At 44.2% G+C, this 13,243-nt stretch overlaps 1 protein-coding gene across 1 annotated transcript; it reads left to right on the top strand.

Annotated features, from left to right (window-relative positions):
• The first annotated feature begins 1,372 nt into the window (after nt 1-1,372).
• Nucleotides 1,373-12,575, top strand: CHST4 (carbohydrate sulfotransferase 4). Its single transcript, XM_054641037.2, has 2 exons — nt 1,373-6,888; nt 10,678-12,575. The coding sequence occupies exons 1-2, from the start codon at nt 6,776-6,778 to the stop codon at nt 11,867-11,869; spliced, it is 1,305 nt and encodes a 434-aa protein (XP_054497012.2). The 5' UTR covers nt 1,373-6,775; the 3' UTR covers nt 11,870-12,575.
• The last annotated feature ends 668 nt before the right edge of the window (nt 12,576-13,243 follow it).

Raw genomic sequence — 13,243 nt, forward strand, 5'->3', positions numbered from 1 at the left:
GTGTCCATGCTACATCTTTTCCTTTCACAGAAAGCAATCCCAGAACAAAAAGAGAGGGAAGCTGGGGCTATGAGTGAATGGTACACAGCTTCAGAGATTTCATGCCATTAGACCTTCAAATAGAGCTGAATAACCAGAACTGCTTAAGAAAAGACATTGACAAGTAACAAGCAGGTTGGTGTATGGAAGGGTCTGTTGGACCAGGAGACCTTTACAGCATGATGTTGCTGCATTGTTATGCCATCTTGAACCTACTACAGCTTTCATGTACCATCTGCTTCCTTCAACTCTTCTCCATGTACCTTAGGTTCTGTGGCTTTAATTCCCATTACTAATAAACAGATCCTGGTTTTAGAGAAAGCTGATCCTTTGAGATCACTCTTCCTTCAGGAACCCCTTTTCTTTCAGAAAAAAAAGAGATGTCTGTTAATATGCAAATATTCTGCAATAATTAACACAATCCTGTTTCTTTTTGACCCAGCCACATTTGACTGAGAAGGCTGAGAGAGCCAGAGACATAGGCATATATATATATATATATATATATATATATATATAAAATAAATCTCAGGATATCTTGATTTCTCAAAGCCACATCCTCCATTGTCATCTTTTGTAAACATATCCTTTTGACCACACCTAGGTTTTCCCTGAGGCAATAGCAAACTAGCATTAAACCACAAATGTGCTAGTATCATTTTTCAGGTATTATACTCACAGATGCTTTGCGTCACAGTGTGGGCATAGGTTAGAGCACCCTGCCAGCCATACAAACTAGCCTAAGTTGGAGTTTGGAGGTACTCTGTGCCAAAGGAAACCCCTGCAGCATTGAGACCAAGGAAGAAGTCAAGACAGATCTGAAGCTGCTCTTTGGAGGTGCTCAGACAAGATCTGCAGAGCTTTAGCAGAGCTGCCCAGTGGCCTTATAACTGATTGTGGGAAAATAAGGGAAGATTGGCAAGGAGGATTGTAAATACACTCAAGTGTCTTGCAGGTGAAGTGTAGAAAACCACATATATTACACTAATTGTTGTTTAGTCTTGTGTGTTTGGTAAGTGGTACATCTGTCTTTATATAACATAGGCCTATGCTAGACTTAGAACCACCCTATTGAACATGCTTGACATTCCTGCTTCGCTGTGGTAAAGATCAAATCTCAATGGTAAACTGTGCCTGCAATAATCCCTGATATACATGTGAAAACAGCAGGTTTGGTGATCCTTGAGCATGGACTAGACTCCACAGTGCTGGCATCCCTGTTTGTATGTCTCTGCCTGGGTCCTGCTTTGAGGATTCCCTGGTTGGTGAGGTAATGGAAATAAATTTACTGTGCATTTCATCTGTGTTTTTGTGGTTGTTACTGCATGCTGCCTGTGCCAGCTCACACACCCATCCACAGCCATCCTCCCTGTCTTAGCTGGGGAGCAGCAGTGCTATACCCTGGCACAGGCTTGCATTGTGTGTCTGCCCTTTTCTGTGCTGTCTGGGCTGGCCATGTTTAGGATTAGGGTGATTTACTTCAGATATGGGGACCTAGGCAAGGAGGCAGCCTCATGCCTAGGGCTCTCTTTGGGAAATTAAGGAACTTCTCAGCTTTAAGTGTACTAGTCCTCAATTTCCAAAGGGGCTGGCAGTAGGTTCAATCCTGACAGGGAAACCGGCACTGCAGGCAAGCTGGGATAAATTGCACCTGCCAGCAATGAGATCATCAGTTCCCCCAGGTTTTAGGAATCTCAGTGTAGCCTGGCTCCTGGCACTGGCCTCACCCACTCCCTCTTCTAGTAGCCCTTACTGCCTTCAGCTGGTCTGTAGACCAAAGGGGAGGTCCCTCAGGGTCCTCCTTGGGGACATGGCCTTTGGCTGCAAGAGCCTGTCTACACTAGCCTGTTCTCTACCATCATGTAGCCACGCTGTACGCCAGCAGTGGAAAGATGTGGTTTTCACTGATTTGGACCAAGGATGGTTCCAAGGAAGCAGTCTGGGGGATGATCGTGGAGGCCCTGGTGAATCAGAGCCCAGCCTTTCCGGGAGCTCAGGTAAGGCCTGAGCAGTGCATGGCAGTGGAAGCCCAAGGGGAGGTGTCTGTGAAAAACTTTGTATGTGAGGCCTAGCACATAACCTTGTTCTCGTGGGGCATGCTGCTTTGTCAGGGGCCAAAGGAGCTGACCTGCTCTGATGGCATTACCCACCAGAGGCACAGGTTTCCACAAGCATGAGAAGTGGCCAGGAAGAGACCGTGGATGTGAGAGGAGGTGGTAGCAGTGGGCTGGGAGACAGTACTTACTCGAGGTGAATGGGAGGGATTTTGTAAACCAGACTGTGAGAGTGTAGAGGAGCTCCGCAGGAGAAGGAAGGCTTAGCATGGTCAAAGTCATACCATTGACAGGACAGCCACACAAGACACATCCTCAGCAGGGTTCCAGTAGCTAGAAGGCACCTACCAAGCCAGCTAAACTTACAAACCAGTCACAACAAGATTGAGTCTGTGTGTTCTACACTAGCCTTCAGCCTCGGTCCCTAGCACTGGGGAGAGCCTCCTGAAGGGCAGAAGCACTGGAATCTTCCTCATGGTTTGGTTGTCTGGCATGGGCTCTTACAGTGCTGGGAGCCCAGATCAATACCAGCCCTTTGCTTTGTCATATGTTGTCTTTGTTTTCCTTATTTGTCTTGGGTCAGTGTTCCCTGAAGCTTTGCCAAAGCAAAGAGGTGTTGTCAATGAGTCTGAATGAGTTATTTCCTGGATACCTGACAGAAATAGTTGGTGCTAGCACAGGGTCTTCTGCACTGCATGGGCTATGCATGCTTCAGGTCTGTTTGTTGCTGTTGTTTCTCTCCACTCTAAACTAGCTGTTCTGCTCCCCCTTCAGTTCCTGTGCTGATTTCCAGTTTTAGACTGCCTATGTACATAAAGAAGGCAGAAGCTGACCAGTGAAATTATTTCAAAAGTTGAATAGATTCAGTTTTTTCTTACTATTTTTCCCATTTCTGTAATGTGTTGGCTAAGTATTATGTGACCTCCTTCTTTCTCTCGTGTTTTCCTGTTCCCCCACCACTTGATATTAGAGTGCTGCATTACAATGAAGGCAAGAAATGATACTGCAACTGTGCAAGGGCAAGAGAGGGAGAAGGTCAGCCACTATCCTTGCTCTTGCCTGACACAACTTTGGGTTCTTGTGTGCCAATTCAGACAAGTCTATTTATCTCAAACTGCCTCTAAATAAAAATATAACTTTAAAACTTACTTCAAACACAAGAAAAAAGCCACAGGCGCATCAGCCTGTCCTTGCTGCCATATAGGACACCATATCAATAATTTGTCTCATTTTTCGTCGTTCTTGAAGGCATATGGGGCAACATCTGCTCTAGCTCAGAAAGAACTTGCTCTGACTGGAATTTAACATAGGCATTGCACCTCTGCTCCTATGCATTCTTGAGCTTCTCTCACTGCTGCATTCTTTCCATCCTCTATGAATGATGACTTCTAAAGCAACCAGGGTGACTGTATACAGCATCCCTACCAAAAAAGACTCTTTTCTGAAAGCAGAATTCTGTTCTGTTGCCTTCATCCCATTGAAAGTAATGAGCAATTGACATAGAGACTTTTTTTTTTTTTTTTTGTAGGTTACTATCAAGTTTGTTTACTGCAATGAGCAGGGTTTTTCCTGTGCATTTCAAAACACAATATAGCAGTACTCAAATCCACTGATCAGCACAGGAGACCATGCATGGCCCTTGTGTGAACAGCGACATTGCAGCTTTGTGTCATACTCAGTGACATTGCAGAACCATAAATTTTCATTTTCCTCTACAGCTTCAGAAGTGTAAACTAGAAAACAACTGAAATCCCTCTGCTTTGAAAGGGAAACATTCACCAATGCATAATCACAGCATTGACTCTTACAGCAGCTCACCAGCATCATACCTTTGAGATGCAGAAAATGTGAACTATCCCATCACACACCTGAAAGTGATAGAGATTTTGGCAGCATGATTACCATGAGCTGCTTTACATATCAGCCTGGTATGAGTTGTGTTCTTCGGGGCATATAACAGCAGATATTAAAGACTTTTATAGGTTGAAGCCTGCAAATAGGGAGAAATTACTCCTGTGTCTTGATTTAAAAAATTGTGATTATACCAAATACAGTTTTTATTGTAGGTCCATGGCAGAGGAAAGTAGTTCCCACAACATGCAGCTAAATCTACCCATATTACCAGGAAATCCTGTTGCTGTCAAAAGTATCTTAAGTTCAAAACAAGACTGGAAAAGTGAATAGAAAAACGTCTAGGTGATATAAAATGCAAAGACAAGCTTGATCTGAACTAATTTTAGACAGCTTCTGTCTACTGACAGACAACACTCTCCACTCTTATCACAGCCAAGAGAAAGAAACAGGATTTTCCAGGGCATCACTCACTAGCTTATTTTTAACATCTGCATTCAGAGAGGTGAATCGTGTACTCCAGATCCCTGGCTTCAGGGAGGAAATGTTTATCTTGTTCTCTTCCCTAGGCATCTCCTCTAGATGATGGCAGAAGACAGGGCACGGGGTTAGTCAAGCCTTAGAGCTGAATCAGGTTTCACTGCCATAGGTATGCCTGGCTCTCTTATCAGCTGTCAAAAACGTGCTCTCAGGTAGGGAGGCATCCCCAGTGTAAGCACTGTGGAGTTAAACTCCAGTCTACACCATTTGCATTACTCCTCAGCCTACTTTTGTTGCTTCTGCACTGGGTCAGGTGTGATCTGTTTATGCATGCTTGGGAGCACAGTACATGTTGCTTACTTCAGGGTGTAAGAAATACAGAGTGTGATTGCATGGGCAGTTCACAGAGATCTCTAGTCTCTGAGTCCACAGAGTGAGGGTAGAAAATAGAAATGTGTAATTCCCTGGACGTACTGTAACAGGCCTTTGTTTTTCCTGTGCTGAGGAGCCCAGAGCTAGATGCAGTATTCCAGGTGGGATCTTGCCAGAACAGAGCAGAGGGGAAGAATCTCCTCCTTCATCCTGCAGCCCATGCTGTTGGTGACACACAGCCCAGAACATGACTGGTTTCTGGGCTGTTAGCACACATTGCTGGCTCATGTGAAACTTCTTGTCAGCCAACACCCCCAAAGACCTTCTTCTTAGAGCTGATATCAATCCATTTTCCACATGGCCTGTATTTGTGCTTGGGATTACTTCAACCCCATACGCTTCTGCTTTGCATCATAAAGCTTTTGAGTTAGACATATGGGGAGTGTGTTGTTTGTTTCCAGGAGCCAGAGGTTTCGTCCTTCAAGTGTCACAATGTGCAGGTCTCAGGAAATACAGTGTGCCAGACTAGTTTGTCCTCCCAAATCTCAAATCCAAGGAAGAGCATATTCTCCTCCTCTGTGCAACTGCTCATACTACAGAGGATGCCCTCTGGAAAGCCTAGACAAATAACTGGGACATGGCATATATACAAGTAGAAAAATCTGTTCAACCCTTTGACAAGATGACTGCACGGTAGTATTCAGTGCTGTCATAAAGCCTACATATTGATGCCAAGGGATCAGCATTTCTTGGGCAAACTGCATACAGCTGAAAAAGAAGTTTTGATCCATCTTTGTTTTCTGCAACTGTTAGACAGGGAGAAATATTCCTTCAGGAAGAGCCACTCAAGTGGTGTGGTCTTTACAAAGATTTTCTAACACCAAATGACGTACAGGTAAATCCTGTGTGTCAGTGCAGAGCATGGGAACACATAACAGAAGTCCAGACTGCACCAAACATTGCATGGTCCTCCACAGGGCCCTACCTGGACCACTGCCAGCTTCTCACCTTGTTTCCCAGCCCAGGGTTACCAGGGCTTGACCATCTGTGTTTGCAATGCAACAAATGAAAGGGAACATGACCTGCCCCATTCAGATTGTTCCTCCTGCTGGAAGCACCAGCCTTGCCCAGATTTTTTCTTTTGCTGTCTCCTATACTCTACTTGCCCTGAGAGCAGCAGTGAAGTCATTGGGAACACAAAGAGGACACCATTAAGAGGTCTAGATGTCTCCAGACTGCGTGACAGAATCTATGAGATCTGGAATAGGAATGACCCAAAACAACTGTCCCTGTGTGTAAGTATTTCTCTTGAGCCCAGTGCTGCCCTGCTTCACTACCTTACCTGGCACAGTCCCATTGCAACTCCAGCGCCCTTGTGAATCATTAACAGGCCAAGTCCAGCTGCTCCTTTCACAGCTTCTCCTTTCACACAGTTTTCTTTCCCAGCCCACAAATGTTTAATTCAAGCAAGGTACAGATAGAGAAGAGTAAAAAAGATTTCATGTGAATCTGCATCTGCTGACATGACAAGCAGCCAGAGCAATAGTAGGAAAGTATGCCCTATCTCTGCACTCATGGTGGGCAAGCTGGTCCTCTTTGCAACTTGTTTGTCCTTTGCTCTGACATGCTACAGACATCCCTGTTCATGCTCTTACAGGCAGCAGTCTTTTTTGGGGCTTGTAATAGGGGTTTAAAGTATCTCTCAGTCTCCTTCATGAACTTTCTGGCCCTGTTCCTTTACTAGCAGCACCTGGTCATTCACATCCCTGCAAGAAACTGCCATTTCCGTACCTTTTGCTTAGTGCAGGGTGGAGTTTTCTAGTTTAAGGCTGGTCAAAGTAGGCGGGCAGTGTAGAGCAGTCAGTCTTAGAGCTGGGATGTACACAAAGAGGACGGGAAGGGGCAGGCACAGGTGTAGGTAGGAGCTAAGTACACGTGTATATGAGACCCCAGCATGAAGACGGAGCGCCTGTGCATGAATGCACTGTTGTTTGTGTGACTGCCTGGAGGCGTGTGTACCACAGCAGCGAACGTGTGTGAGGGCAACTTTGCTTGAATCAGGTCTGGTGGTGCTTCACAAGGACTTGTTAAGGTGAGATTTTCAACCATTTCTTGGTATCTAGTGTAGATGCTCTTGATGCCAGCAAATTGTGACAATTTTCTGCAGACAGAAGCTGTGGGTCTGGCTTAGAGGGTAATTTCTCAGTGCCCTTGCTCAGCTTCTCCCACTAGTGACAGTCATGCCAGCTGCTCCCCCCTGAATGGGTAGACGACTTCTAATTCTGCAGAAACCGACCAGGCCAAATTGAAGCAGCATTTGAAAAAACTGTGAGCAACCATCAGTGCCATCAAAGACCAGTGACAGGAGCTTCTCTGGTGCCAGATCCTCTTTGCTATACTGGGGCCGCTACAGCAGTGGGGAACCTGTACATGTCTGGAGAAGTCCCTCAGACTGGCAGAACACTCAGCATTGGTTTGCACAGCACAAGGTGGTTTTGGGCTGTAACTGTCTCACACCTGCCAGAGACATGCACATATTCAATAAATTCCCTGTAATCTGGGGATATGGTGCCTAATGCTGAGTGCTTTTCATGGGTACATTTCCCTTGGGCTGCTTGCTGCTTTCTTTAACACTTGCTCTTTGCCAGGATCAAGCTTTTCCAAGGTCCCTATGTGTTTCTGGAAAAATCTAAAGTCTAAGTCTCTGCTTTTTTTTTTTTTTTTTTTTTTTTGGAACAAGCCACTAACATGTTGACACTGGATTGTTGTACTTTTTGATAGTTTCTACATTGCATCCTTTGTGCCCTGAGATTCTTCCATTTCTTTCTGCTTTCAGCCAGATCTTGGCTCTTCTCTGTTAGCACACACACTGCTAACAGTGTGCTTTTCTTGTTCTGCAGCTGAGATTGTCTCAATTATTCTGGGCTGATCTTTACTTGCCAGCTCAGTGAGAACTTCATATTTTCACTTTTGCAATATGAAATTAATTCTATCACTGGTGACTGTGGATGTTTGCTGTAGAGAAAATGTAGTTAAGCTTTAGACCTTAGTTTAGAAACATCCCAGCTCCCATGATTGAGAAATACAGTGGTGAAAAATAAGGTTATATAATTAGTATTTCTCTTATATTAGGGAATGTATGATATGTAGTATAGTATGATGCTGCTCTTTCCTTCTTCTTCATCAGGCACACAATTCATTTCAGTCCTTCTACTCTCTGTGGAACAGACTTGTGATGGCAACAATTATCGCTGCTTCTTATATGAGTGAAGAAGCTGTTGAAACTGTGGTCTCACATGAGGTCATCTGCTGCTTTCTATCAAAAGCAGTCACTTTGTGAAATATCTAAAACATCCAGCTATCCCACCCTGGGATAAAAGTATACTCTTGTTTCCTGAAAAAAACCTGATTTCATTCTCATACTCGGGAAATTCACATATAGGTTTCCAAAGAAACAACTATTTCTGTGGTTTTAAATCTGCCTGGGTATCTACCTTCATGCCATCATTCATGTCTGCTCAACAGAATTTTTCTCAATTAATAGCTTCTGGCTATATTCCAGGAACTCTGTCAGGAGTTAGAATAACAATATTAATGGTGCCAGATGGAAGTGATATCATCAAAGTTCATTTGGAAGCCAGGACTTTTGGTAAACACTGCTTGTATTCATTTGGAAGGAAGAAACTGATATATCACTTATTTTCACAACAGTCTTTGTTTGCAGCTCTTCCTAGGGTTGGTCCAAATAGCAACCTGATTCAGCTCCTTGTCGGACCTGAACACTACAGGCCATTTGTGTAACCAAAAAGAATCAGAGGGCTTCTTGTCCAGGAGACAGGAATGATGTGGTCCCTCTCTAAATGCACAGCCCCATCCTTGCCAGACATTACTAAAGTAAAATTCATATTGTGGTAGCACCTGTTGGCAACAACCAGAATTATCCATCAGGCTGGGTATTTTCCTTACTCCGAGAAATTATAATTGCTGCCTTATAAACCCTAAGCTCAACACAAATGCACAGAAGGTTACTAAGATAAAAAAGCCAATTTATGCATGTATTTTGGAGGCACAGATTAGTACTGCTCATCATTGGTTAGCAGCAGTGACTGTATGTGAAAATCTAAAACATCAGTACTAGAGGAACTGAAATCATGAGAGGAGGCACCCCTGTGCAAATTAGTCTGAAAGCTTTGCTGCAGAGGAAAATTGAGGCAGGGCATAAGGAGGAGGTTAGGGAAACTTTGGGAACATTCAAAATTACTGTGGACCCAGATGGCATGGCAAGCATGTAGTAGGGAGGCAATGTCTGCATTGCAGCTGAGTTATTTTATACCTCTGCTGCTTGAGTAGGGGGGCTGCTGCTTGGCATGGGAATAGCTGCTTGGGTCTCATGTAATATGGACCGCACAAAAGGAGTGTATGAAGCTGTAAGGGCCTGGGCTCGGATGCTGCTCTGTATGGGATTAACATCTTGCCCTAAAAGCCCTTCTCTCTCTGTCCTGTCTTGCTGTGCATCACCCAGAAGGACTGACCATGACTAGGAAACAGAAAAGTTTTTTCAGTTTTAGTTCACCTTAGAAAATACAAAGCAGCTGCACTAGCAAGAGAGGTCTGTCTCCCCTGTGGCACAGCTAAACTGACAAACCTGGCAGGTGGTGATGGGAAGAACTCCATCCTGCCTGGGCTTCAGTGCTGCACAAGGAGCCTGTCCCCAGGTACAGCCCATGCTGCAGGATACCCAACCTGTATTTGAGGCACAGTCAGGCACGGCTGGGTAACAGAAAGAGAGCACACAAGCCAGGAGTAATAGGCAAAGTGTCCTTTAATGTATTTAAAAAAAAATTAATTAATTATTTCTGCCTCAGATCTCATCTTCAGTGGTGTATTTCCTCCAGATTACCGTGCCAGCTGGTATTCAGGCTATGAATTGTTTCTGTGGTATTTTCATGCCATGTCCCCAATGGCATGGAAGTTTTTAGACACTTTCCAATAATTCAGTTCATCTTCCACAGGCAGAAGAGAGGTTTAGTGTATGAAACAAGGACCCAGCTTTGGGCAGACCTTTGAGTTCAACTAGCACATTCTTTTGTATGTCTTCTCATAAAAGACCAATAGGATGAGTGGGCTTGGAAGGAGGGATAGCAAGTGACAGTCTTTAAAAAGGAGTTAGGCTAAGAAGGGGGTTATTGGGGAGGGTAAGCAGTTAAACCTGCCTACACAAAGATGGGTCTTTCTAGCAAAATTGCCTACAAAGCTCTGTCTGGTGGAGATACTGTTCTTGGATTTATTACAGTGCCAAGCTTCTTCCTTTGGTAAAAATAAATGTGTGGTGACAATAAATGTTTCCTGAAATTTCAAAAGGAGTATAATCAAAACAAAAGGAAACCTACGTTGTATGTTTACAGCATTTTGGCATAAAAATAATTGTAAATATTAGTCAGAGTAAGGTGTTTAAAAGTAAAATGTGGAACTGTTGAATTCTGAACACCTCAGCAAAAAGGGAAGGTTTGCATTTTTCCTTCATAAAAATTGCCAGGATCATTTGCAGGGATTATGCACATGAAGTACACATTTGTCTGTACCGACTTCAGTGCACTCAACTAGCTGTTAAACTTTGATAAAAGTACAGACAAGCTTTTCACTATCTTCTAAGACTATATTAGAGTGGCTTCCTGACAGACAATGGTTTTGCTGCAGAAAACCTTCAGCCCTGCAGTACTTATGTCCTTTGCAAAGACACCTTGTGTGGTGGTTGTCACAGTGTCACTAGTAGCGTGGCAGCTTTCCAAAATCTTGTGCCTGCAGAGGGATGCACAGGAGCCTGATGTACCACATCTTGCCTTTTTCATCATGTGATGCTGAACTTCCTCTGTCTCTGCAGGTCCCCTGCAATCATGGTGAAGTCTAGAAGAGTGCAGGTGCTCCTGATTCTGGTAGTTCTGTCCTTCCTTCTTATCCACTTCCTACCCTGCAGCAACAATGCCCATATGGAGGAAAAACCTTCTCCTGTCCACATCCTTATTCTCTCCTCCTGGCGGTCAGGATCCTCCTTCACTGGACAAATTTTCAGCCAGCACCCCAGTGTCTTCTACCTGATGGAGCCTGCATGGCACGTGTGGGTTAAGATGTACCAGAACAGTGCCAAAGTCTTACACATGGCAGTGCGGGACTTAGTCAGGTCCGTCTTTCTGTGTGACATGTCTGTGTTTGATGCTTACATGTCTAGCCAGAAGAAAAAGTCTGATTTATTTCAGTGGGAGACTAGCCGAGCCTTGTGCTCCCCACCTGCCTGTGACTCATTCAGTCGCAGTGACATAATCACTGCAGGGAATTGCAAAACCATCTGTGGCAAGTACCCATTCAGCAAGGTGGAGGAAGCTTGTAAAACCTATAGCCATGTTGCCATCAAGGAAGTAAGGTTCTTTGACCTGAAAGTTCTCTATCCCCTTCTCACCGATCCATCCCTGAACCTCAAAATCATTCACTTGGTACGTGATCCTCGGGCTGTGTTCAGGTCCCGAGAGAATACAATGGCAGACCTGAAACGCGACAGTAACATTGTTGTGGGGTCTCGGAAGACAAAGGGAGAAATGGGGCCCTACAACACAATGCAGGTAATCTGCAAAAGCCACGTTGAGATATACAAGGCAGGAAGTCAGGCTGCTCCAAGCTTCCTGAAAGACCGGTATCTGCTGGTTCGCTATGAAGACATTGTCAGAGACCCCCTAGCAAGGGCTGCTGAGATGTACAGGTTTGCAGAACTCCATTTCACACCAGAGCTTCAGAAGTGGGTCCACAACATCACCCATGGAAAAGGTGACGGAGCACAGGCCTTTGATATTGGGTCGAGAGATGCACTGAGAGTATCCCAGGCCTGGAGAAACACACTTCCCTTCCAGAAAATAGAAAAAGTGCAAAATGTGTGCAAAGATGCAATGGATTTGCTGGGCTACCGGCTAGTTCAGTCTGAAGAAGAGCAGAAAAATATGTCTCTGGATCTTTTGTTTGCCCAGAACTCCTCTGAGCATCAAATTTTGAAGGCAGAAAAGCTGGTCTCTGCATCTACTTTCTGAAGGCTGCAGAGTGCTGAACTATTCACTAGAGCCAAGGAGGACAGAGGTGCAGGCATAGAAGTGTAGGAGCATGCGTGGATGCAAGAACAAGTGGTACAAGAACCCTGACTACATTCAGGAGAGCTCCCAGCAGCACAGGGTCACTCTCCAAGACCCCTGGAGATACAGCCACAATGGAGGCTAAAGTAATGCAGGTTTGTTTTCCAAATTAATTATGTTTAGGTTGGAGCACACAGAATGCCAAAGGAGTAGGACCAGATGGCAGAAGCTCAAACCCCCCACAGACCACAGCTGAAGACTAGAGAAACCACATGGAGCAATTGCACTGCCAAGGAGGAGGAAATATAAAAGGAAGCTGAATAAAGAAAACATTGCTTGACATGCTGCCATGCAGGATATGTAGTGCCAGAAAAGACGCAGGGATGACCAGACATTTGGTTTCTGGAAAGATGTTGGGCTTTGGTTTGATTTTGTGTTGGGTTTTTTGTTTTGGGGGTTTTGGGTTTTTTTTGTGGTTTGTTTTTTTGTTTTTTTTTTAATAGTTGCATTTTCAAGTCCAGTTTTCCTTTTGCTCCATTTGCCTGAGTATCCAGCCTTGGTGGCAAAGGTGGGGAAATGTTTGTGTTCACTTACTGTATAATGGGAAAATGAATTAAACCAGCTAATGCTGAAAATAAAAACTCCTGGGTTTTCATGTGGAAAACCATTTCTGTGATTATGTGAATCCATTTATTTTTTAGCTGAAATAATTCTGTCAAGAACAGTTGTTTTCCTGGGAATTCCCACAGTCCACATGGGTGGCAGAAGAATTGATGCTAAGGTTGAGATCCTAAAGACAAGGTAAAGACATAGATTTCATTGGCATAAATACCAAAACTGAGAAGACAGGTTAATGGGAATGGATTGAAGAAACCGAGAGAAGATTGGGAAGTTCTCCTATTGAAATATTTGGTGAGAGTATTTCTAGTCTTGGAGCACAAAAAAATAAATTTAATGGTCGATGCCATTCTCCACTGCCTCCATTGGAGGTGCCATTCTCCCACCTCCAATGGGAATATATAGTTCAAACCTGAACAACAGAATGGTTTTCACCTGGTTTTAAGTGTTCCAGAAGACAAGGAGAAAAACTTGCTACCAGATTTGGGGAGGAGTGAAATGCCTACAGATCCCTATTTCTGAATATCCTTTTCCATGTGTAAACTGCAGAGTCCCTTTAACACAGAACACTCACTGCCTTAGCAATACGGGTATCTGTATTCCTAGAGCTAAACCCCTAATCCCTGAAAAGGGCGGGATATTGTATTATGGAAATAATAGTCTTATTACTAGGGATCGCGTTGAAGGACAAAATCCATGCTGAGCAGGCAGCATTGG

The sequence above is a fragment of the Agelaius phoeniceus genome, chromosome 12 (assembly GCF_051311805.1).
Source record: "Agelaius phoeniceus isolate bAgePho1 chromosome 12, bAgePho1.hap1, whole genome shotgun sequence".
In the NCBI taxonomy this organism is placed as follows: Eukaryota; Metazoa; Chordata; class Aves; order Passeriformes; family Icteridae; genus Agelaius; species Agelaius phoeniceus.

What these genes read in the sequence shown, in the direction of transcription:
- CHST4 (XM_054641037.2), top strand. Translation starts at nt 6,776, where the DNA reads ATGCACTGTTGTTTGTGTGACTGCCTGGAGGCGTGTGTACCACAGCAG. An exon ending in CTTCACAAGGACTTGTTAAG is followed by an intron (nt 6,889 to 10,677) that starts GTGAGATTTTCA and finishes CTGTCTCTGCAG; the next exon opens with GTCCCCTGCAATCATGGTGA.